Source organism: Anas acuta, chromosome 5 (assembly GCF_963932015.1).
Source record: "Anas acuta chromosome 5, bAnaAcu1.1, whole genome shotgun sequence".
In the NCBI taxonomy this organism is placed as follows: Eukaryota; Metazoa; Chordata; class Aves; order Anseriformes; family Anatidae; genus Anas; species Anas acuta.
Window position 1 is genome coordinate 63824608 of NC_088983.1, and position 26669 is coordinate 63851276.

The window sequence follows — 26669 nt, forward strand, 5'->3', positions numbered from 1 at the left end:
CAAGAAGAAAGATGCACAAGCATCCTTTATTCTGCCAGTTCACGTCATGGCTATTTTGAAATGTTTCTACAGTAGAGCACAGAACTCAATGCTTCTTTAGCCAACAGAAAATGAGCAGATATTTCAGCCTCATGGAAGTCTAACAGTCTCACAAACTAAAATACTACTTTATAATTACAACTGTCTACCTAACTACTTGCTGGCAGGGATTCTGCATGTAGCAAAAGATACCTACACTACATAGGCTATTCGGTGTTTCAGAACACCTGTGAAGTACTTTCTCAAATCTGCAGGACACCTCACTACATTTGAAGGATAGTGAAGTGGTGTGTGTGTTTTGACAAAGTATTGAAGGTACTTACATCCTACTGTAGTGGGTTTACGTGGCAAGGTTTTGGTAGCAGGGGGTCATAGGGGTGGTTTCTGTGAGAAAGATCTAGAAGCCGCCCCATTTTTGGGAAGGGCCCCATTGTTTTCCAGAGCTGAGCCAATAAGCGATGTTGTTTTGCGCCTCTGTGAGAGCATATTTAAGACAGGGAAAAAACGCTGCGCCACACAGCAGCCGGGAGAGTCAAGGGAGTGAGAAACAGCCTTGCAGGTGCCAAGGTCAGTGTAGAAGGAGGGGGAGAGGTGCTCCAGGCGCCGGAGCAGAAGTCCCCTGCGGCCTGTGGTGAGGACCATGGTGAAGCAGGATGTCCCCCTGCAGCCCATGGAGTACCACGGTGGAGCAGGGTTCCACGCTGCAGCCCGTGGAGGAGACCACGGTGGAGCAGGTGGCCCTGCACCGACGGAGGCTGCCGCCTGTGGAAGACCCCTGCTGGAGCAGATTCCGGGCCGGACCTGTAGCCCGTGGAGAGGAGCCCACGCAGGAGCAGGTGACCTGGCAGGAGCTGCTGCCCGTGGGGGAGCCAGGTTGGAGCAGTTTTCTCCTGAGGGATGGACCCCATGGTATGGACCCATATCTGGAGCAGTTCTGGAAGAGCTGCTGCCTGTGGGAAGCCCACGCCGGATCAGTTCATCAAGGACTGCATCCCGTGGGAGGGACCCCACAGCACAGGGGACGAGAGTGACCGAGAAGGAGCGGCAGAGAAGAAGTGCTGTAGACTGACCATAACCCCCATTCCCCCATTTCCCCTGCGCCGCTCGGGGGGAGGAGGTGGAAGAGGGTGGAGGGGGGGGAAGGTGCTTTTGGTTTCTTTCCTTTGTTTCTCACTTCTCTCACTTATTAGTAATGAGCAATAAATCTTACTATCTATCTTCTTATGCTGAATCTGTTCTGCCCGTTACAATAATCATTGCGGGATTTTCTTGACCTTATCTCAACCCTAGAGCCCTTTTCACATATCTTCTCCCCAGTCCTCTTTGAGGAGGGGGAGTGAGAGAGCGGCTGTGGTGGAGCTCGGCTGCCCACTCGAGCGGAACCATGACACCTACATATGTTAACAACCTCATCTTAAAAAAAAAAATAAAACACCCTCATATCCCATTTTGACTATGACAAAATGGATAGGCCCTGACAGATTTTTTTGGTTTCCTGACAGGATTAGTGTTCTGCCAGACAATCCAGCTGCACCAACTCACGCTGTCCTTGCACAGCTCTTGTATCCAATGCACAGGAGGGCAGGAGCACACAGCCGAGCGCGGGGAAGGAGCAGGACTGCCTCTTCTGGCAGCAGCTCCCCAGTCCATTGCCTCAGCTGCAAGGCGAGCATGCCCCCCAGCCAGCACCATCTTCTGATGGGCGCTGTTTCTGGTGCGCGTTTGGAAAAGTTACCAGAAGTGAGTACTCTTTTCAGAGAGCAGTATGCCAACACAGGAGGGTCCCCGCCGCCCCTTCAGCCCACCCTAGCGCTGAGGGGACCGAAGGCTCCCCCCGGGCAGCTCCAACCCCGCAAGGCCCACCGAGGAGCAGCCGCCAACAGCCCCCCTCCCGGCGCCTGCGCCCTGAGGGCGGCTTCGCCAACCGCCATGAGCGGCGGCTCGGCCCCTCGCCGTCCTGCCGGGCACCATCGGGCTCCGAGCCCCGCAGGGACGGGTGCTGAGCCCTCCTTGCTGGTCCCGGCTTCGAGGGCTTTGCGTTTTGTTTCAGTTTAGGCTGTGGAGAAAGCGGCGGGGTGGGCGCGGAGAGCGCGGTCCGTGAGGGAACGGCGAGGGGAAGGAAGGGGAGCGCTGAGGGGAGGAAGGGCTGCAAAGGTTTTAAGTTTATTGTTTGGTGTTTTTTTTTTTTTTTTGCTTTTTTTCCGCGTTAAGCCTCCCCATTCGATGCGAATGGTGCAGGAATGCATCGCCTAACACGAGTCGGAGAACCTCAAAGCCTTCGCTGAGGGAACCGCAGCCGCAGAGCAGGCAGCAGAGCTCAGCTGCTGAGCACAACGAGGCTCGCTCATTTCGGCGGCTGTGTGGCCTCAGCCGCTCCCGGTGCCTAAAAATAAAGCCAAAATAAAAATAAATTAAAAAAAAAAAAAAAAAGCCGTATGGGAGCTCAGCGGCCCCGGCCGGGGCTACGCACACGGTCCCGGGGCTGCGTCAGCTGCCCACCCGCGCACCAGCCATCAGGAGGGGAAATCGTGGGAGGAAAAAAAGCCACGATGTTTTGAACTTAACACGTGTGTTTTGTTTCTTTGTCGCAGGGTGCTCTCTCCTCCCTTTCTGCCTTCCCCCCCCCCCCCCGAGGAGCACGTCTCCGCTGCACTGGAGGCAGGAGCCTGCTACACGCAGGTACGGTGGAGGTAAACGCCTTGGGAATGCACCTGTGTGTAAAAACTTACACGGTCGGTGTGTAAACCGACTCAAAAGCCCCTTTCCAGTCTTCTGGAGTTGTCAAGTGGTATTACCGCATCATGCCATGAAAATGAGCGAGGTGCATTTACGGTTCCTTAACGGTGAACAGATTCTCCAAACTAATCTGAGATAAAAGAGCATTTCCTATAAGGAAAAATAAAACTTTCACCTATCTATTTCACAACAATGAAAGGTTCGGGAATCTAGTATTTCCACAGCTCAACGCCAAAATAGATTACTTAATTATTCATTTCTCCAGATCTTTTTGGTGTAAAATCTGAAAGTAACTCAAACAACAAAATCTTCAGAATAAATTAGGGCATGTGTTAGAACTGAGAGAAAAAATCACAAGAACAGACTTTCACATGTTTTTCAGAACACCTACAAGTTGGGTGTGGTGGCATCCTGTAAAGTACCTTTTGTTAAACAGATGGAAATGAAACTTGTGTGCCATCAGCCTCTTGTGGTGGCATGTTGAGAAGTAGCAAAGCTAGTTAGAAAATAATACACATGTACAGATTTAAGAAATGGACAACGTTTCACTGTAGATGTTTATTCTACTTATAGTAACAAAAACCTGTGAAGTCCCATATTTTAATGTACAGTGATATATTTTGTCATATAAAATACAATTTACAGAAATTTCTATCAAGTAAACCTAAACAAACACACTTGCTTTTTGCATACTTTTACGTATATCTTTAAATTAAAAACATCTCATTAAGAAAAATCTTACACCATAGTAGATGTTTGCATTTAATACCGCCTCTTTGCATTTTAACATTTTGTCTACGGGTTCAGAATACAGACCAATATTACTAATAATTAATATTACTAAATAATTATTAATTGATAATTATTTAAATTACTAAATAGTTAATAATTAATATTACTGATAATTAATAATTAATATTACCAATCTTCTTTTCAAACTTAATGCAGTTTTATACCTTTTTCAGTGGACAGTCTTACATATACTACCAGCATAAGCAGGGTCTGACAACAGTGACACTTTTTTTTTTTCTTTTTTTTTTTTTCAAAACACTTTTAGAGTGGAAAGTCCAGGAAAATGGAGACATTTCTTAAATTTCCAGCAAAGTTCTGCCAAAAGAAAAGCCAAGAAATGTCCCACATAATTAATTTAAATCGAAGAAATAAATTCCATGGCCCATTTCATAAACTTCTTTTATTTAACAAACTTCTTTTTCTTTCCTTTGGTATACCAATTCATTTGTAGTCTTAGCTCTTTGCCAATAGATGTCTGATTTTTTTAATTTTTTTGCTGGTTATAAAGGTGCTACTTCTATATACTCTTTAATTGCAGGTTTGTAAAAATGTGAAATTAAAAACCCCTCATCCACATGAAAAACTAGGTACGTTTTTCTTCGTTGTTGTACACTTAACAGATGGATTTCAAAACACAAAATACCTGTATATAAAAAGGAAGATAGTGCACTTTAAGCTTATAACATTCCATTTTCAAATCCTCCGTCCAATAATCAGTAACACTGTTCTTCTGCAGCCTTCTCCTAAATACGCATGACCCTTGCATTGTAAAATAAACAAGACAGCAATATTTGACTCCTTGTCAAATATGCAGCAAGTGAAAGTCCAGTATGTTCTTGCCTTTTACCTATTTGAATATTGTCGTTCACAGTTGTTCAAAAATTGCTAATTTGTCAGTACATTTTGTAAGGCTAGATTTACAACAGCATTTTTGCAAAGGTGAGAATATACAGTATATACAGAAGACATTGACTCAGTCCTTGCAGTGGTGTCTATTATCTATGGGAAATATAACAGCAGTTATAGTTCTATGACTGATTAGTGGAAGATGAAGCTTCTGCCTCTGTTGGTTTCTGACCTTCCTTAGGTGTTTCTGGCTTCACCTCTTTACCGATCTCCCTACTTTTACTGCGATCTTTCCGATCTTTTCCTCTTTCACGATCTCGATCTCTGTCTCGATCGCGCTCTTTTTCCCTGCTTCGATCCCGGTCTCGGTCTCTGTCACGATCTCTGTCTCTGCTTCTTGATCGTTCTCTGTCACGTTGGTTTCTGTCTCTGTTTTTATCCCATTCTTTGTCTCTGTGTCTCTCCCAGTCCCTGTCTCTGTTGCAGTTTCTGCCACGGTCTGTTTCCCAAGGTCTGCCATGTTCTCGATGCCTTCGTCTTTCCTCAAAGGGTCTGCTTTGTCGATTCTCTGCTTGCTGAGGCTCTGGCTGATCTAAAACCTTGTCTTTACTTCCTCCTTCGTATCTCTCTCTCTGTCTCCCTTCAAATGTCTGGCCTCTAAATTCAAGATTTTTGCCTTCTCGGAAGTCAGATCCTGACCACTGTCCTTCTGACTCGGGCCCTTGCCCAGGAATACCAGAAAGAGGTGCAGACGGCCCAGCTTCCTCCCACATCTCCTTTCTGTGGCCTGGTGGATGACTGGGAAGGTCCAGGAGTGGTCTTGGGGTTGGCTTCATATTTTGTGGCGACTGTGGTCCATGCTGCGTAGAAAATAAGGAAGGAATGGGGCCCTTTTGACTTCCAAATCTTCCAGGGGCAGATCCTCTTTGTCCATCGTTATTTGGAGAAACATGCTCTTCTGAGAACTGTGGCGCTGGGCCTCTAAAATTAGGTCCATGAGGTCCTGCGTGTGCATTGAGCATCAGTGGTGCTGGAGGTCCTCCTTTCTGCCCAGACAAAGAAAACGGACCTCCAGCTCGGTTCTCCTCAAAGTGCTGTGGGAGAGGTCCACCCTCACCCTGAACTGGTGGAGATTCAGTTTGTTCTACAAATTGATGAGGCTGAGGGTTTCTTTGTTCTTCGTATTGCACCGCAGAAAGACCCCTGTCTGGTTCAAAGTGACCAGGTCCCTTTTCCTGAGAAGTAAACATTGGATTTGCCTCGTTTGACCAGGATACTTTGTGCATATCTTGCAAAGACTGACTGTCATTAGATGTGGAGAAATTAGGCTGAAAAGACGTACTTGGAGGTGTCGGAAGCAGCACTTTACGTAAAGGCCTGGATGTAGAAGGTTCTGCAGAAACTGCTTGACTCACATTTTCCAAAGTAACTTGAACAGTATTTTCAAATTTGCTATTAGGTGCCTCTTTTTGGAGCACTGCAGGAGGCTTTTCACTGGAAACCCAGTTATCACCACCGTAACTAAGCTGAGTAGCAGGAATTAAAGTTTTATCTTCCTTACCAAGTGAAGTCTGCAAAGTGTTTGGAAAACTCGCTTGAGGGTCACAGCTCTGGTTTAAAACTTGTGCTTGCTGATTGGAAGATGAAGGTAAATCTACTTTTTGCGCAGCCTGTTGGTCCTGATGGAACAATTCAGTCTCTATTAGGGAAGATTTTGGTGGAGGTGACATTAAAGCATCAGACACCGAGAAGTGAGCCACTGAAACACCAACAGCTGCTCGTTGTTGTCTGAGGGCTTCTTCTTGCTCCTCAGTTTGTCGTTTCTGCTCTTCTAGTTGTTTGTTTAATTCTTCTAACATTTTTTGCAGTTCCACCAAGGATGAAGACGCAGATAAATCTGGCACATACGAGGCAGGTGTTTCCACGGAAGTGTTTTTAGTGTCTGTATACATTTTGTTAGGTAAATCATCAACCGTAACTTTTGCTTCCTCCAAGATAGTTTTGTCTTCCGGATCATAGGCCTCATCCTTTAGTTCTGCTGTGTTACTGGGCTTCTCCACACTATACAGTTTTTTGCTTTCACCGGTCTGCATTTCAAAAGCTTTCTCTGGATCATATTCTTCTTTGGGATCGTATGGCCTGTCATCCTCCTCATCTTCTATAGCTTTGTCTTTTGACATCTGTCCAAACTGTTGTACAATGGGATCTAGCAAAGGAACAGCTGACACACCTCCATCCACAGCTGCTTTAGCTTCCTGATTTGAAGACTGGACAGTTTCAGTCTCCTTAGCAAGAGGTTCAAAAGTCTTCTTTTTACCAAAAAGTGTCTGGTGGATGTACTCAAGAGGTGTGGTAGTTTTTGAGGACGAAGAATGCATAGCAGTAGCACTTGTAGAAGCGGTAGCTGAAACTGGTGGTGGTACAGTACTTGTGGTTCCACTCTTAGTCGAGGATGGTATTTTTAATACTGAAGGTGTGACTGATGAGGTTTCTGGAACGGGAAGTGGGGGTGGAGGTGGAGGAGATCCAGGTAGTGTTGTACTTACAGCTGAGTCTCCCGAATACAGTGTGTATTTCGGAGTTTTCTTTTCTTGTGAAGAAGCTACTGGCCCCTTAGAGTACAGCGATGTTTCTGTTTCCTCTTGCACCTGAATTCGGCTGCGCTTTTTCTCTATTTTGTCTGTATCCATGGTAGTAGCAAGACGCTTCCCTTTCTGACAGATAACCAATCCAAGAATTAAATTTGGACGTGAAGACTCGAGACCTGAAAGGAAACACAAAGATTGCATATGTAAAAAAACTACTATTTTTTATCTGTGTTCTCAATAGGAACTTATCATTTTATATAATGGCAGCTATGAGTCATAACAGTAACAGTTCTTCTAAATTTCATGCAGTGACATTATCCCATAAGCCTATGTGTCTATATTTAATTACTATTTATATAAATTTGTATACAGTAACTAAAAATGTTTTAATTCTTTCCCTGATATTTTTTTAATATTGCAGTAACAGGTGAATCTTACTGAAAGATGTCCTTGTAAATGTCTCTGCTGTTCAAAAATTAAAGAAAGTTTTCCTATTTTTGTATTATTACTTTCTACTTATTATTGTCCACTTCCTCCCCCAATCAAATATTTCCTTTCTAAATGCTTTGCAAATACCTTATATACACAGAGATACTGATAAGTGAGAAAACCTGGACAAGCAATCTAACTTTCTGTAGGGCTACGTTGGAATTGAAGAACTAGAAATAAAGAGAAAAAAACTAATGCTATTAAAACAAACAAACAGACAAACAACAACAACAAACACTTCACTTTCTGTTACAAAGAAAGCACGAGGCATTGTTAAACTTAATAATTACATTTCTGTTCTAATCTGTGCTAAAATACCGGACTGACATTTACACCATTCCATCAAGGTGACTTTTAACACTGTTGTAGAATTGAGTTTGATGCCACAGACCCTTCCCTAAGTAAGAAATGTGAGCAGAATTACTCCATTGTGAAAGCTTCAGGCTTGAATCCCTGGAGAAGCACTTCCAGAAATGACCGGAAAGTTTCCCATAAAGAGGAAAAATGCAAACAGCTGAAGGTCCGTTTCACATTATTGTATTCCTTCCTTGTACATTCACATTTCCCACAGGCACTCGTGGAAGACAAATACAACCAGAATAAAGAGCAGGGAATAAATCCTTTAACATACAGTCAGTGGCAAATGTAGAAAAAACATATAAAGAGAGGATTTTAACTTCTGGATTTAGTGACTTGAGATCCTCATTTGGGAGCCATATTAATATTTGCATCCAGCAAGGAACCAATAATAGAGAAATGAAACTAACAGCAAAGAGATTTACTGTGGTTATACGATGAGGACTCTAAAACCTACACTGTCCCTTATATTCATGACCCTTAAGTAAGAGTTTAAAAGAGGTGTAATATATGAATTTATGTATATCTTTAGTCTCTTACTAAACAAAACCAACTGCTCACTAAGGAACAACTTATAAATAACTAATTATTGCCACTGAAAACTTCTTGATACCAGCAAAAACCCAAACTTCCCATAGTTGCAGATAAATTCTATTTGCCATTACCAGTCATAAGTATGAACCTTTGCTGAAACAACTGAATTCAAAGTTTTAAGGGGGCTCCTAAATTTACTATCTTATGAGAAAATTACATCAGCTGTTTTTATTTGTATAGCTGAAATTATATTCACGTACGCTAAGAAAGAATTAAATGAGGTAAGCCTATTTCTTAAGTTCAATGTGAGGTTTCCTCAGCAAGAGGATTATAACCAGGTAAATCAAGACGATGACTTCTTCAACACAGCTTCATTAAGCATAAAGATTTCATTAAGCAGTAACCTGCCTAAATTCTGAAATTCTGTGTTCTTCTGACTGTGACTGGTAATAGTGCAGCACGCCTGTTTTAGCCACATAATGGAGAGACCAGCAAAATCTGGTTACTCACTAGAAGGTCTTTGCAAAAAGACAGAAAAAATTGGGGCCAATGCAAAATCTACTTGAAGTTTCCTATCAGAAGCAGCTCTCATTTTAAGTATTTGGAAAAAAAATAACACTGAAATTTGATTGAATGCATTCTAGCTCCACAGCTGATTTCAGATTACTTCAAAGTTCAGTGTTTGAGTTTTACATAGTTCTGTGGTTGAGAGGATGTTGGCCATGCTGGTTTAAATAAACTTCTATTTTTCATTTAGTAGCACATATTATTTCCTACTTGTACATTTAAAATTCAGTGCCAAGCTTTTTCCTCCAGATCTAGTATTTCAGTATTTTGTGTTGCCAATTTTCACTTTCTTCCATGGTTAGAAATATATATATATATACACACGAATTATAAATGCATCAAGAAAATGACCTAGCTATACTAACCAAAACTAAGACTTGCTTATAATTTAGTTTGCTTATAATTCTATACAGATTGCCCTTGTGAGAGGGCAGGGACGGCAAGATGTACAACGAAAGGAGGCAGGACAGGAACTAAACAAGTAATTATCTTTGGTGAATCTAAGATTATTTGGAAAGGATCACAAATCCTTGATTCACCCAGTTAAAAACTCCTTTCAACCCACTGCCTAAAAGCAATCCTAGCAATTCTGATCACTATAGTTTACTACCCCAGATGAAGTTACATTAATACATAACATCAGGGCATAGCTCAAAAGACAGCTTACTTGGGAAGACTGTGTACACTCTGAAGAGACTCAATAGTTAGGTATGATTCACTCTGAGTGACTGCTTTACATTTTTTCTTTATCAGCATGTGAGTAACGACTCCACATTTGGTCAGCATCGACCCGTGCAGAGGATCTCTCAAATCTGTGTTCACCCTAAAACTCCTCGTAAGCATTCACTGTTCTTCTGTCGTTAACGTATTGGTTATCTGCCCTTCTGCAGAGACCTGTGATTTATCCAACTAGTCACAACATGCATCTCAAACACTGACTAATTGAAACGAGCAGGTTTCAAAAATCTATTGGACTGTGTATCTAAAATTAACAGCAAAAAGATAGAAAAACAGTTCTGAATCCCTGTAAGAGACAGAGATCATCGCTAATAAAATCAGAGTAAAACTTAAACACACGTTCAAGATAAATTCCAAAGCTAAATTAACAACGGTTATAACTGAATCTGTTTAGTTTGGTCAGAGAAGAAATCCATTAAAATTTTACATTTTGATACTGTAGTTTTCAACAGATGCCTAACCCAGTTTCTAAATTCATTCAATCCAAAGCGATCACACAGTAAGTGCTTCTTTTGGATGGAAATATACAGCCAGACCAGCACTTCAAAGCTCAGTCCCATTCCATTTCCATATCCGTAAATAGGTTTCAATATCCATAAATAGGTTAAGTGCCTAATTTTAGGTAATAACTAAATGAAAATGTTGGCTGCAGTCTCCAACTATTGCTCAATAACTATCTTTCACAAGCAAGCATTTTAAGTGCTGCAAGCTATGTTAGTAGCTTTTGATGCTAAATTATTTATAAAATATTGTTAAATGCATTCTGCATTTGAAGACCACGATGGTGTTATCAAGTTACATCCTGTAATTAAATCTATTTAGACAAGATGTATTAAATATTACTATGGGATTAATATTTTTTTTTCGTTAAATACGTTTTTTATTTTCATGAAATCAGTTTTGCAGTATTTATCTACGTAATGGCCACATATTGTCCCTACCATCCGCAGCTGCTAGGAAGTTAACTGTACCACTAAGGATACATCCCTAATTTCTGTACACTGATGGCAAAACTTAGGGAACAGACCTATGCCACACTTTTAACTGCAGAGACCAATACAAGCAAAGCTGTAATCATTATCAACACGCCGTTTAAATACTTGTCCCAGTTAATTGTGAAAGCATGATTGAAAACTATCAAGTTGGTGTATCTGGATTCAGTGATAGAGATCACTTCCACCGCTGTAACACTGCTGCACATTACGGTACATTTGCTGAATGGGAGTGGCTGACATCAAAAATATGTTGTTCTACTACTGCTGCTTTCCATACTGGTATGAGTACTCTAAATATCTTGAAGAGATTTCATGCCTTCATACTTAAAAACACTTCCAAGCTTAAACTAACGGAAGAGATACTGCGGCATGCCCTCTGCTGATACACTTTTTAAATTAAAATTCTTCTATATTAAATATGTATGGTACCCGATACATTGCCAACATTGCCAATAAATCCCTCCATAAGTGCGTCTTCCTAGTGCTAATAATGACTGATTATACCTTTTAATTTTTTTTCAAAGTGTTTTCAGATCTACAGATGAAAGTGCTAAATAGTGTTGTGTGTATGTGAAACGAGACAAACAAATTCACACACAGTAAACTACCAGAAAAAAAAACAAAAAAACACAATGCTGAACGTCCCACCAACAGATAATATCTGGTAATAAATATCTGAGGTGGTTGAAGTGAATAAATGTGAATATCCTTCCATGTTCCTCTATATCACCCATGACAAAGTTTTGTAGATCTTCTAGGCACTACAGCAGGTCAGAGGTCCTCAGTTGTGTTCCAAATCCAGTCCATCAGAAAACAGGATTCATAACAGATTCATAATCCGTATGCACCTGATGGAGCTGGTTGATACAGCTGGAATATCTTCCAGCTAGGACTTCTGGAGTGATGGGATTATTGTCCTCCCCCTCCTCCCGCCCCCAGTCATATTTATCAAAGTATCTTACACTGTCATGTTTTTTGAGTACTTGCTAAACTCTATTTGAAGGTACACACATTTAAGGAGACAATGACCACTTTCCCAAAAATATCTTTATTGGGTATAAAAAACAGTAAATTCCATCAGATGTCAGTAACAAGTATGTATTACAAGTCTTTTACGCTGTGGTATTAATACATGCCTGCAAGTGTTTATACCTATGTTTCTTCTGGGCAATTACCTCCAGTTTTGAAAGAACTTTTCCTATTTACATTTTGTAAAAACCAGCCTGACATTCCTCATTTTTATACTAATACTAACAAGTCTGTCTACTTTTGCCAGGCCTCCACTTTAAAAGCTTCATTTGAAATGAAATCTACAACAGAAATATAAAAGATAATGTACAAGGACAGCCTATGTTTGCTCAAGAATGCAAGGAGGGGAAGATCATTTAAATGCTTCCCTAGAGCAGGTTAAGACAGGCTCAGAGCGTATGAGAAAAATCTTGTCCAAGAACACAAAGCAAGCGCCCTTTGCAATTTCATGCAGGAAAGAAGAGTATTTTCCTAGCATTACATTACTTGTTGGTGGTGTTTTTTTGTTATTGTTTTTTAAGTCGTATGCCATTAACATGTGAAAACCTGGCCAGGCAGAACACACCTCTGTTTATGAATATAAGCCCTGAGAATGCTTCATTGAGTTTAGTCCTAAACTTGTATTTGGGTAGCAGAGGACAGTCAGCTTGTCAGAAAGGTCAGCTCCTTACATGTTTTAATGTGTAATTATTTTGCGCTGTTTAGTATTTTGCAAACCATCCTTACAACAATGCAGTATTGCCTTCATTGTAACGTGTAGCTCTTAAGCTCCTCAACCTGTTACTCTAGATGAAAAAAGGTACTTATTTGGAAACTAAGCATATGCACCGCCTCCATCCTCAGATGAAGGTGACTTCAAATTTTGTAATATAAAGGTGTTTCACATCTGAATTCATTCTCATTTCTTCTGTTTCCATGTTCAGTGCACAAAGATGGAGCAAATTCAAGCCATACATTACTGCTGATAACTCTAACTAAAAATAGAAGAGCGTAATATATACCAACCTATACCACCTACTGTCTGCCACCTACGCAAAAGGAATTTGCCTGCTCCCAGGCAAACCAATGTTCTGAAGTCAGTGATTTGTCTGGAACTTGATCCAGGTAGCACAGAATATTTCAGACCCCGTGTACATGCATATTGCATGCACAGCGTAATACATACCATGAGATAACAACAATGTAGTGAAACCATAAACGTTACCTTTGTCTTCAGAGATTTCTTGACTGCTCCGTGGGATAAGAGTCTCCTATGTGATTTAGGGGACAGCACATGGCTTGTAGGGACCTAAAACTTGGTGGATTTATGGGTTGTTGAAAGTAGGGTCGGTTGAATGTTCTCATAATGTTTGCTTGTTTGTCTCAATATAGTGGCTGTTCTATGTACTCCATTTTATGGGTAAACAAATCCTCCTAACAGCAGAGATTTATCTTGTTGGAAAGGCTATGTGAGTTTCAGACCATGGCACCTTGAGATGATTGACTTTGCAATTTTTTCCTATATGCACACTTTTAAAATCTTTTTATAAAATTATATATTTTTTAATTATGCTTACATTAAACATTCAAAACCAATTGGTCTCTGATTTACTCGTTTTGTAATTTTACCTAGCAGTTAACCTCCCCTAAATTTTGTGCTTACCTGGTCCCTTAAAGGGCAAGAGGTTGGAAGGAATTGGGTCCTTAGAACTCAGTGGGATCAGGTAGAGATTCTTGACATGTCTGTTGTTATTAGTTACAACACCAAAACAACGACGACTGCTAAAATAGGAGTAGAGAGAGATATAGGCAACTTCTTCTTCTTCTGTGGCAGGATGGAAACGAATCAAACGAATCAAAAACAATTCCTGAAATACAAAATCAAAGTGGAAAAATTCAACCTGTAACACATCAGCAAATAAAATCGTTTTCCACTTTCATCCAATATAGGATGAAAGTCTGGAGCAGCTTTAAACCAAGATTTAAGAAAATACTGTCATTCAATTGGTAATATTAAACCAGAATCAATTTTGTCATTTTCAGAAAGACCAACTATTTACGTATCTCACATCAAGCTACACCTCTTTAGGTTCAGAATATTCAAATAATTAGGAAAGAAATGGAAAATTCTTAGATTATATTTGCATACCGTGCTTCATTTTTACTAAATCCATCAGGGTTTTAGTAGTAAAATTTATTACATACACTTACTAATAATTTCCTAGTCTTTTAAAATTGAATTTCTATCTTCAGTAACTGAATAAATAGATTGTTTATATTCAATCATTAAAAAACAATAGGTTGTATGAATGTTTAACTACTACACAGGGGAAAGACGATTGGCAGCTCAACAGGCAAACCTGTTTCTTCAATAAATCAAAAATTTCAATGGAATAAGTGGTAGCAGTAGTTTTCCAGGTGTGATCGACATCAATATAAATTAGTAACAAGGAAATTCTATCAAAAGCCGCTGTGTATTTCTTCCTGGTTTTCCAAAGGATTTTAAGTAAATACCTTACAAAGTGAAGATTTGAGTTTGCCAACATAATCCCAGACTGCCTTCGGTGAGATCTTCCCACCAATATGAATCGTGTCTGGTAAATCCTAAACAAGAAGCATTACATGGTCGTATAAGAAAAGGAAAGAGAGGCTACAGTTTTGAACCAGCACAGATTGCCCCATCCCAGTAGCTTAGGCGATAATACAGTACTATGTTTTACTAAACTTGCACATATACATTCCTAATTTCAGACAGGCTGTTTCCAAAATGCAAGGAGTTCATTATGGCATATTACTGGAAGGCTGGCAGTACACACAAAACAGAAAAAGCACTGCCTGACGAAGACAGCAGTGGAAGGTCAAATACTTTTGTATGCCTATCAGCCGATTCTATTTGTTAGCTTTGCTTTTACAGGGAACCTGTTATATGTAGTATAGCTTTTATCTACGCTTTCAATTTATCTGAAATTTTTGCACCCATATGAATTCTAGTTAGCTTCCTGTCATGATGACAGTGAAACCTGTTCTAGCAAAAACAACAAGAGAGCCACCAACCCTCCTAAGAAAAGACCTAAACTACACGCCTGAAACCCTCAATCACAACAAATACACTTCTTCAGAGAAGTTAAGAAACTGCTCAGTTGTTTCATCACAAGCTGTCATACTACCTCATTAGTTGAATGTACACCCTCCCAAAATATAAAAGCAGTTGCATCAAAGTTAATCAAAGCATGATATTTTTAATAAATGGCCAAACTTTTCTAATAGATCACATCAGTGATCCATCCATCTGTTTGTGAGCAGAACAAGGCATCTCTTTCAAAACACATGCTGATGATGCTTCTCGTCAAAAACTGATCTTGAAATCAAGCTATTATTCTATGTTAGATACTAACATATATATAAACATATTAACAGACATGAGAATTCTTCACAAATACGTGAGGAATTTTTTTAAAAGGCTTTCTCTCCTCCCCCCTGCCTCAGGCTACTGTTCCTATTACTACAGGAGATTACTAAAGGGATGCAATTTTTTTTTTTGTTACACGTCCAATATAACAACATACACAGTGACCCCAGCCTTTCTAACAACAGGAACTGCAATACATTCTAAACGCATAAACATGTCAGTGCTAACCTCACTAAGATAATCAAAGCACCCGGAGACAGGATATGCTTTAGCGATAAATTTGGCCACACTCTGCAGATTAATAAATCCTTTCCAAATGGTGTTGAGGCGAGAGAGGAAGAGAGAAGTGTCGCTGCCTTGAGGTGAGCGTGGCTCAGCAACACTGCAAAACAAATCCAAAAGAGAAACGTTATAGAGCACAGTAAGAATGCTTCCTTCTTCTTCTTTTCTTCCCTCCTCTTATTGATCAATTACTTTATTTTAAAAAAGCAAGTAACAGAAGCCTTAGTAAATGCTTTGTTAATGTTTTCCACTTTCATCCAATATAGGATGAAAGTCTGGAGCAGCTTTAAACCAACCCTCACAAACACTTAATATATTTGAATGCACATGCAGATTTAAAGTCAAATATCTTATAAGTTTTATTTATCTGTTAAAACACATTGAAGAATTTTTACTGTCAATATATCACGATGCTCAGAAAATTTTACCAACTAGAGAAGTTAAACAAGGAGATGACAAATTAAAAATTTAAAGTTCAGGTAATCGCATTTAAAGTTGAACATGCCTTTTGATTATTGGCAGGGGAGGGTAAGAAGCAAAGGGGGACAAACACACTGAACATAGCGAGACCAGAGATTCAGTGGCTTAGCTTCCTATTAAATATACACACCTGATATTGGGTGACTGATGAACAGCTAAGTATCTTGGATCTGGTGAGGACGATGGCTTTGTTAATATTGATTTGGGGACAGTCATAACTGGTTTTGACATTTCCTGCTTTGTCTCCCCTGTTAAAACTTCACCAGATGCAGTACCAGAACGCAGGGCTGTCGTCGTACTACCAGAGGAGCCGCTCATTGGTGTTCTAGGCTCTCGGCCAGAAACTGTTACAGTTGTGACAACTGCACCAGTGCAAGAGGCAGGAAAAGTCGAAGGTTCTTCAGATGAAGTATCTGTGTTGCCATGGCCTTGGGTTGTAGGGATGTAAGTTCTTTCTAAGCTTGACTGGGAAACTGCTTCTGCTGCAGGTGCAACTTCGGTTTCCTCTGTGTTTTCAGAGGCGGCCTCTTTAGCAGGCTCCGCTGCTGCTGCTGGTGCAGAACTTTCATATTTTTGCTGAACTTCTGGTTTAGATTTTGACACTGCTTTTTTAGCAGAAGCCATTAATTTTATCTTCTTCGGTGGTAATTCATCTTCAGATGCTGAAATCTGACCTACAAAATTAATTTTAAAGTGTTTTTGATTACTGTTTAACAATGAAAAGGTCTGAAGAGAAAAACAAGTAAGCAAGCAATGCTCTTAATAATTCTTTTACTTCAGACAAAGTCAACACTGTAGATACCTGTACAGATTTTGCAGTTCAGGTCAAAAAGATGGGCTCGATGTTCATTTCTTGCATCCTTCAACATACTGCTAAAAACGTCTAGAGAAGGAGCACTATTTACATTTTGTACAGTTTGGGTTGACTTCTGCTGCTCCTGGAAATGAACAAACACAGAAAACATTCTGGTTGATTGCTAAATTCAATCATAAAAAAATACTTTTGAAACCGTTAATTCCGGTTCTTTAAAAAGATATTAAGGGCTGTGCAGAACTACTGCTCTGAGCAGCACTTACAAAAAGATGGAATTTTGAACTATTCTTCCCCTTTTATCATTTGTTTAAGAATATCATGTCAAACAGAGTTCTCAAATAGTATTTGTCCTCATTTCATTTCATGTAATTCTGAAGTAGATACTATCACATTAACTGCTTCCTGAGAATACAGAATTGTAATACTGATCACATTTTTGGGGGGGAAAACAATTGGCTAAGATTTTGCTGTAAACTGAGGCAAAGGTCTGAAAAACACGCATCATCTGATATTTTAGAAGCACATGCGATATATGCCCGATATTAGGTTGTTGCATTCCTTCAAACCAAAAGGAAAATGCTCATAGCACACCTACTAGGTGATATTCTTACAGTTCATTGAAACAACCTGCATTTCTGATACAAAATTTGAGGCCCTAGTTAGCATTTATCTCCCTTGGCACCTCCATGCTAAAGCAATAGCTAATACTTACATCAGAATCAGACACCGGGGGAGAATCTTCCATATTTACATCAGGCACTTGTTCCCGTTTTACAGCTGCTTTCTTGATCTCGTGTGATTTGTTTCTTGACTCTAACATCTGAGAGAAACAAAAACACTTTAGTAACAAGTCTGCATACTGATTTTATAATTTTATTTTGTATTTTCTTATCAGTTGGCTAGTGGAAGAGAAAAAGCTTACGTTATTCATATTTCATTAGGAAGAAAACAATATATTAATTATGGGTGGTAAGGGCTGGTGAAGTTACTGTTAGTTCATATCTAAGGACACACTGGAGAATTGTATTGCTTACCGCTTTGGCTGGTTTCTCCTTCCATACAAACAGTTCTTTAGATAAAAGTTCTTCGGGTTTCATTCTCACTAGTTTTGACAGTGAGATTTCTCCACGAAGAACACGATGAAGAAGTCCCTAAAAAAAACAAACAAAAAACACACTTTGTTGCCATGCTGAATAACTTAAGCAACTAACATGATTTGCAGTGCTGGACTGTCAAAACCCTTTCAGGTTTCTTAATTCCCTATTAAAAATGCCAGTTAATCCTAAGAAAACTTAGCACGGTGCAGCAACCAGAAACTAATGATGAAATCATCATGAAGTATGAATTTTCCACATTTCCATAAAATATACTATCAATTCTACTGAACAGGAATTTCGAGAGGTGAACTGCCACTCCTGTTTCATATCTATAGTAGAATTTTTTTTAAAGAAATTACGTTGTCTAGTCACTATTCCCATCTGCACCAGCTTCTTTTTCCTTTAAAAGATAAATTATCATGTACACAAGTGGTCTCCCATACAAACCACAGAACGTCACAGAAGAAAAACATTTATTTTTTTTCTAAGAATGCCATTCAATAAACAAATATTTCACTACAAAGGCCAATCTTAATAAATACACACGATCCAACTGGACTTCCATTCCAACTGGATTATTTAATATTTGAATGGCTTTAAAACAATTTTTTAGAGCATAACTCATAAGTCTCTCTCTTGAAACTACATATTGATGTATTATTTAAAAAACAGAATATATTTCAGTACGTTTACTGTTTAAGTAAATTCCAAACCTGATTTTTTGGGTCCTCGAGATCGAACATGATGCTACGGTATTTACTCTTGTATCGGTTGTCCGTAACTTGAAACAAATTAAACACCTCCTTTTCAATATTGAGTGCTACTTTCCCTACTTCACTCTCTGTCATGACCAGATCATCACTATCATTGACTCTGTTAAAAACAAGAAAGGGTATGCGCATTTACGTTAGGCACAAATTCTTCAGGCAGCATTCATAAAAACTAAATTTTCAGAGGAAGGAGTTAACCCCGCTTTTATTCACTCAGTGAGGACTTCCTTAAAACACATTTCAAAGCCAAAGTCTATCTCAGGACCTCAAAATGTCAACAATGGCAACCTTTTGCTACTGTCTACAGAAGACCACGGAAGACAGCCTTAACGAACTGAAGCCAGGTCAGTCCTTACAAATCCTCCTACTCATGACACTGCAATTAGTTTTTTGTTGTTGTTTTTTGTCATGAGCTACTGAGGGAGCTAAAACACTTCAGTTTTAATCTTAGACCCTCCACTGTGAACAGCATTTCTATTTCAGAGACACTACCAGAGCACAGTGGCCTAAGTCTTGACAGCTGACAAGAGCTTTAATATTTGTGGGACAATGTTTCAGCTTTTTTTTTTTTTTTAAGAAAAAAAAAAAAAGTAATACAGTTGCTAACTTTGGGAGAAGAAGGAACCTCTGCCTCAGCAAGCCCTTCCAACCTTTCACTGTGATATTCCCTACACTATGCTTCATACAACCCCTACATCTCCAAACACCACCATTGCCAGATATCAGCTTCAGGTCACCTGCATTATAAACATCTCTATGCTGTGATTTAATTCTTCAACTGTAATTGTCTCTCACTACAAATGGGATAGTGACGTTTTTTTAAAGGCTTTTTCACATGCCCAATTATTTGGCATCAGATTTTTTATTTTTAATAAAGCTCTAATGCTAAAAATACTTGTAGTAATTTCTAGCACAAATTAAATCCCTTAGTAGCACTTAGCAAGAAAGAAACAAAACTCTGCAGGCTAACCCTTTACTTCTAGTTGTAGTTTCCTATATAAAATAAGTGCTTTGAATTCCCACCCACCTCTTCCATAACATTTCTTTTAGGGACTGACGAATATATTGTCGAATCTGTGAGTTGGGCTGCGACTGGATAGGGCTAGCTTGTGTTTTTGCTTGACTACTTCCAGATGCAGTAGAAACGGAAGACGGCGAAGGCCTTTTGAGTCCTCCAGCCAAACTGGATGCAGCTAGTTTTTTGGAAACTGGCGAGTCATGAGAAGAAGCTGCTTGTTTTGAAGGAACGCCGCCTGTTGAGGGCGATGGTTTCTTGGGAATTTCACCTTTGAAACTCCCAGCAGGTTTAAGCGTCTGCTTCATTAGTGATGTGCTAGACATGGAAGGGGACTTCTTTGGAGGAAAATTTTTAGTGAGGGAAGATGCATGTTTCTCCACCATAGATGCTGAAGCAATAGCTTTCTTTGATGCCCCTATAAACTCTGTCGCTTTATCTTTGTTTCTCTTCTCTTCCTTTTGAGCTGTTAAAACAAAGAAGAAAATGCAGTATTAAATGCTTAACATTATAACTTCCTGTTTATGAAGACCAGCTGTCAACCTATAAGGAAGTCTGTGAAATACCTCTGGAGAACTACCAAGTATATAATTTAAGCCATTCATTTTTAAAGCCTTTTTAAAAAATGTGTAAAAGTTGACTTTTTTAAGAAGAAGTTTGCCTTTGATCCTGCAGAGAGCACTTCTCAGAGACTGTCGGAAGAGTTTAAAAGAGTTGCATTTTGGTTGTAAAGGTTGAAAATCTCAGTCACAAGCTATGCAAGAAAATTAAAAAAAAAAAAAAAAGACACCACCTTCAAAGATTCCTGAGTTGGACTTCATGATTAAGCTTCAAAACAAACAAACAAACAAACAAACAAACATTTTCACAAAGTCTTTAAAAAAAAAAAAAAAAAGCAACACAACCCATATCTCACATTTAAGCAGAAATCCTCGCTCCAAACTTTCTACTTTAAGGAGCAAGCAAAGAGAGTCAAGTTAAACAACAAATCAATTGCTTAAAATTTTAAATATACGTTCAAGCCATTTGGTTGCTAGTATGAGTATCACACTCTCGCTATAAACTATCAGATCTTCTCATTTACTTTCCAGTTAAACTCTAGATTTAATACTATAATATTTAATAATTAAATATTAAAACCATTGCTCAAACTGCGGCTATTTAATTCCCACCAACTATTCCATTCACAATATCCAAAACTGCCATTTAATGTTTTTTCTAACATCAATATATTGACAATACACATAATGCACAAGAAAATTTACAAATTACAAGCGAAGACTCCATATACTGAAGTTATAATTGCACAGGACTTTAAAAACAAGCATTTCTGTAGGTTGCATTTCACCTGTCCACATTTTGGCACTGACGGGAACAGTTCAGCAAAACGTAATAAGCCAAAACACACTCTCCATCCAGCAAACGTCATGTGCTCCACTTCAGTTTGCCAGAAGTATCGTTTACAGGACATCAGAGTTACCGTGAGCAGAGTTACCGTGACACATTTGTTGTGAAAGCACAACGGTTCCGAGGGAAACCAAGAAACAACTCCTGAGATGAAGTTGTTCTGATTAGAAAAGCTAAAGTTACTTCCCCAAAAGTCTTTTTTCTCCTCATAAATCTGCATTTGACTACTGACCAGTTTGTGATTTAATTTTTTAATTATTATCTGATGTTTTTAGCTAGCAAGGTCTTGTAATCAGAATTAGCCCCAATTTGATTACTGTTTAAAAATGAAAAGGTCTGAAGAGAAAAACATGTAAGCAAGCAATGCTCTTAATAATTCTTTTACTTCAGACAAAGTCAACACTGTAGATACCTGTACAGATTTTGCAGTTCAGGTCAAAAAGATGGGCTCGATGTTCATTTCTTGCATCCTTCAACATACTGCTAAAAACGTCTAGAGAAGGAGCACTATTTACATTTTGTACAGTTTGGGTTGACTTCTGCTGCTCCTGGAAATGAACAAACACAGAAAACATTCTGGTTGATTGCTAAATTCAATCATAAAAAAATACTTTTGAAACCGTTAATTCCGGTTCTTTAAAAAGATATTAAGGGCTGTGCAGAACTACTGCTCTGAGCAGCACTTACAAAAAGATGGAATTTTGAACTATTCTTCCCCTTTTATCATTTGTTTAAGAATATCATGTCAAACAGAGTTCTCAAATAGTATTTGTCCTCATTTCATTTCATGTAATTCTGAAGTAGATACTATCACATTAACTGCTTCCTGAGAATACAGAATTGTAATACTGATCACATTTTTGGGGGGGAAAACAATTGGCTAAGATTTTGCTGTAAACTGAGGCAAAGGTCTGAAAAACACGCATCATCTGATATTTTAGAAGCACATGCGATATATGCCCGATATTAGGTTGTTGCATTCCTTCAAACCAAAAGGAAAATGCTCATAGCACACCTACTAGGTGATATTCTTACAGTTCATTGAAACAACCTGCATTTCTGATACAAAATTTGAGGCCCTAGTTAGCATTTATCTCCCTTGGCACCTCCATGCTAAAGCAATAGCTAATACTTACATCAGAATCAGACACCGGGGGAGAATCTTCCATATTTACATCAGGCACTTGTTCCCGTTTTACAGCTGCTTTCTTGATCTCGTGTGATTTGTTTCTTGACTCTAACATCTGAGAGAAACAAAAACACTTTAGTAACAAGTCTGCATACTGATTTTATAATTTTATTTTGTATTTTCTTATCAGTTGGCTAGTGGAAGAGAAAAAGCTTACGTTATTCATATTTCATTAGGAAGAAAACAATATATTAATTATGGGTGGTAAGGGCTGGTGAAGTTACTGTTAGTTCATATCTAAGGACACACTGGAGAATTGTATTGCTTACCGCTTTGGCTGGTTTCTCCTTCCATACAGACAGTTCTTTAGATAAAAGTTCTTCGGGTTTCATTCTCACTAGTTTTGACAGTGAGATTTCTCCACGAAGAACACGATGAAAAAGTCCCTAAAAAAAAAAAAAAAAACACACTTTGTTGCCATGCTGAATAACTTAAGCAACTAACATGATTTGCAGTGCTGGACTGTCAAAACCCTTTCAGGTTTCTTAATTCCCTATTAAAAATGCCAGTTAATCTTAAGAAAACTTAGCACGGTGCAGCAACCAGAAACTAATGATGAAATCATCATGAAGTATGAATTTTCCACATTACCATAAAATATACTATCAATTCTACTGAACAGGAATTTCGAGAGATGAACTGCCACTCCTGTTTCATATCTATAGTAGAATTTTTTTTAAAGAAATTACGTTGTCTAGTCACTATTTCCATCTGCACCAGCTTCTTTTTCCTTTAAAAGTTAAATTATCATGTACACAAGTGGTCTCCCATACAAACCACAGAACGTCACAGAAGAAAAACATTTATTTTTTTTTCTAAGAATGCCATTCAATAAACAAATATTTCGCTACAAAGGCCAATCTTAATAAATACACGCGATCCAACTGGACTTCCATTCCAACTGGATTATTTAATATTTGAATGGCTTTAAAACAATTTTTTAGAGCATAACTCATAAGTCTCTCTCTTGAAACTACATATTGATGTATTATTTAAAAAACAGAATATATTTCAGTACGTTTACTGTTTAAGTAAATTCCAAACCTGATTTTTTGGGTCCTCGAGATCGAACATGATGCTACGGTATTTACTCTTGTATCGGTTGTCCGTAACTTGAAACAAATTAAACACCTCCTTTTCAATATTGAGTGCTACTTTCCCTACTTCACTCTCTGTCATGACCAGATCATCACTTTCATTGACTCTGTTAAAAACAAGAAAGGGTATGCGCATTTACGTTAGGCACAAATTCTTCAGGCAGCATTCATAAAAACTAAATTTTCAGAGGAAGGAGTTAACCCCGCTTTTATTCACTCAGTGAGGACTTCCTTAAAACACATTTCAAAGCCAAAGTCTATCTCAGGACCTCAAAATGTCAACAATAGCAACCTTTTGCTACTGTCTACAGAAGACCACGGAAGACAGCCTTAACGAACTGAAGCCAGGTCAGTCCTTACAAATCCTCCTACTCATGACACTGCAATTAGTTTTTTGTTGTTGTTTTTTGTCATGAGCTACTGAGGGAGCTAAAACACTTCAGTTTTAATCTTAGACCCTCCACTGTGAACAGCATTTCTATTTCAGAGACACTACCAGAGCACAGTGGCCTAAGTCTTGACAGCTGACAAGAGCTTTAATATTTGTGGGACAATGTTTCAGCTTTTTTTTTTTTAAGAAAAAAAAAAAAAAGTAATACAGTTGCTAACTTTGGGAGAAGAAGGAACCTCTGCCTCAGCAAGCCCTTCCAACCTTTCACTGTGATATTCCCTACACTATGCTTCGTACAACCCCTACATCTCCAAACACCACCATTGCCAGATATCAGCTTCAGGTCACCTGCATTATAAACATCTCTATGCTGTGATTTAATTCTTCAACTGTAATTGTCTCTCACTACAAATGGGATAGTGACGTTTTTTTAAAGGCTTTTTCACATGCCCAATTATTTGGCATCAGATTTTTTATTTTTAATAAAGCTCTAATGCTAAAAATACTTGTAGTAATTTCTAGCACAAATTAAATCCCTTAGTAGCACTTAGCAAGAAAGAAACAAAACTCTGCAGGCTAACCCTTTACTTCTAGTTGTAGTTTCCTATATAAAATAAGTGCTTTGAATTCCCACCCACCTCTTCCATAACATTTCTTTTAGGGACTGACGAATATTTTGTCGAATCTGCGAGTTGGGCTGCGACTGGATAGGGCTAGCTTGTGTTTTTGCTTGACTACTTCCAGATGCAGTAGAAACGGAAGACGGCGAAGGCCTTTTGAGTCCTCCAGCCAAACTGGATGCAGCTAGTTTTTTGGAAACTGGCGAGTCATGAGAAGAAGCTGCTTGTTTTGAAGGAACGCCGCCTGTTGAGGGCGATGGTTTCTTGGGAATTTCACCTTTGAAACTCCCAGCAGGTTTTAACGTCTGCTTCATTAGTGATGTGCTAGACATGGAAGGGGACTTCTTTGGAGGAAAATTTTTAGTGAGGGAAGATGCATGTTTCTCCACCATAGATGCTGAAGCAATAGCTTTCTTTGATGCCCCTATAAACTCTGTCGCTTTATCTTTGTTTCTCTTCTCTTCCTTTTGAGCTGTTAAAACAAAGAAGAAAATGCAGTATTAAATGCTTAACATTATAACTTCCTGTTTATGAAGACCAGCTGTCAACCTATAAGGAAGTCTGTGAAATACCTCTGGAGAACTACCAAGTATATAATTTAAGCCATTCATTTTTAAAGCCTTTTTAAAAAATGTGTAAAAGTTGACTTTTTTAAGAAGAAGTTTGCCTTTGATCCTGCAGAGAGCACTTCTCAGAGACTGTCTGAAGAGTTTAAAAGAGTTGCATTTTGGTTGTAAAGGTTGAAAATCTCAGTCACAAGCTATGCAAGAAAATTAAAAAAAAAAAAAAAAGACACCACCTTCAAAGATTCCTGAGTTGGACTTCATGATTAAGCTTCAAAACAAACAAACAAACAAACAAACAAACATTTTCACAAAGTCTTTAAAAAAAAAAAAAAAAAAGCAACACAACCCATATCTCACATTTAAGCAGAAATCCTCGCTCCAAACTTTCTACTTTAAGGAGCAAGCAAAGAGAGTCAAGTTAAACAACAAATCAATTGCTTAAAATTTTAAATATACGTTCAAGCCATTTGGTTGCTAGTATGAGTATCACACTCTCGCTATAAACTATCAGATCTTCTCATTTACTTTCCAGTTAAACTCTAGATTTAATACTATAATATTTAATAATTAAATATTAAAACCATTGCTCAAACTGCGGCTATTTAATTCCCACCAACTATTCCATTCACAATATCCAAAACTGCCATTTAATGTTTTTTCTAACATCAATATATTGACAATACACATAATGCACAAGAAAATTTACAAATTACAAGCGAAGACTCCATATACTGAAGTTATAATTGCACAGGACTTTAAAAACAAGCATTTCTGTAGGTTGCATTTCACCTGTCCACATTTTGGCACTGACGGGAACAGTTCAGCAAAACGTAATAAGCCAAAACACACTCTCCATCCAGCAAACGTCATGTGCTCCACTTCAGTTTGCCAGAAGTATCGTTTACAGGACATCAGAGTTACCGTGACACATTCGTTGTGGCAGCACAACGGTTCCGAGGGAAACCAAGAAACAACTCCTGAGATGAAGTTGTTCTGATTAGAAAAGCTAAAGTTACTTCCCCAAAAGTCTTTTTTCTCCTCATAAATCTGCATTTGACTACTGACCAGTTTGTGATTTCTTAATTTTTTAATTATTATCTGATGTTTTTAGCTAGCAAGGTTTTGTAATCAGAATTAGTCCCACAGCCCCATCTGCAGAGAGCTATGTGCTTCCCGGGAAGGATGCAGAAATTCAACTTTGATTAATTTCACCGCAAACCAAATGGACCCTTTTGGTCTTCCATACCTGCTACAGTGAGAGCAGACATTATCAGGAAGGGTCTAACAACCGATTTTTCTCAGACTTGAGGGGGACAAAGGTCAGAGCACCCTTCTGAAGCCCAGTTCGCCCAGTTCAAGAAATCCTATAACAGCATACTGTTTGAATAGAAATACACCTCAGAAAGGGGAAGATTTGGATTACCTAAGAAACAATGTCACTACTCATTTCTGAGTGAAACAGCCTTCCCACCTTTGCCGGTCGTTAAATTCTGTTAGACGCTGAGCATTTGTAGTAGGCACCTCCAGCAGAACGCAAGCTTGTAACGAGCTGCACTACACTGCCTCTTACTGCCAGCATGTTTCACCACCAATACACAAGCTGGTGGTTAAGATGAACCATAAAACCGATGCTGTACCTGAATTTTCATAAGGCTAGGCAGAGAAGCAGGTGCTAAACATTGCCTGGAATACAAAGTGAAGAGGAGGATGCAGAAGCACTAGCTATGTGGATCCACTGTGAGTGGATGCCTTGCTAAAGGTTTCTGAGTGAAAATTATCTGAAGCGTAAGATGAAACACACTACATTAAATCATTCCAAAGAGCGTGAAGATCTTACTAGAGA

General features: G+C 38.9%; 1 protein-coding gene and 1 long non-coding RNA gene across 2 annotated transcripts in view; both read right to left on the reverse strand.

Annotated features, from left to right (window-relative positions):
• Positions 1-26669, reverse strand: part of LOC137858008 (uncharacterized) — a 445999-nt gene that overhangs the window by 331440 nt on the left and 87890 nt on the right. The window lies entirely within an intron of this gene.
• LOC137857074 (death-inducer obliterator 1-like) lies at positions 4596-26094 on the reverse strand. The gene is made up of 16 exons (XM_068683132.1): positions 26073-26094; positions 24279-24732; positions 23197-23356; positions 22422-22538; positions 22100-22207; positions 21376-21511; positions 19569-20022; positions 18485-18644; positions 17709-17825; positions 17387-17494; positions 16663-16798; positions 15991-16534; positions 15327-15480; positions 14204-14293; positions 13353-13557; positions 4596-7177 (listed from the first exon to the last, which is right to left on the reverse strand). Exons 1-16 carry the CDS (start codon positions 26092-26094, stop codon positions 4596-4598), a joined length of 5547 nt encoding a protein of 1848 aa, XP_068539233.1.

What these genes read in the sequence shown, in the direction of transcription:
- LOC137857074 (XM_068683132.1), bottom strand. Translation starts at nt 26,094, where the DNA reads ATGTCTGCTCTCACTGTAGCAG. An exon ending in AGGAGAAACCAGCCAAAGCG is followed by an intron (nt 17,495 to 17,708) that starts GTAAGCAATACA and finishes TGTTTCTCTCAG; the next exon opens with ATGTTAGAGTCAAGAAACAA. An exon ending in GCTTTGATTATCTTAGTGAG is followed by an intron (nt 14,294 to 15,326) that starts GTTAGCACTGAC and finishes CTTCTTGTTTAG; the next exon opens with GATTTACCAGACACGATTCA.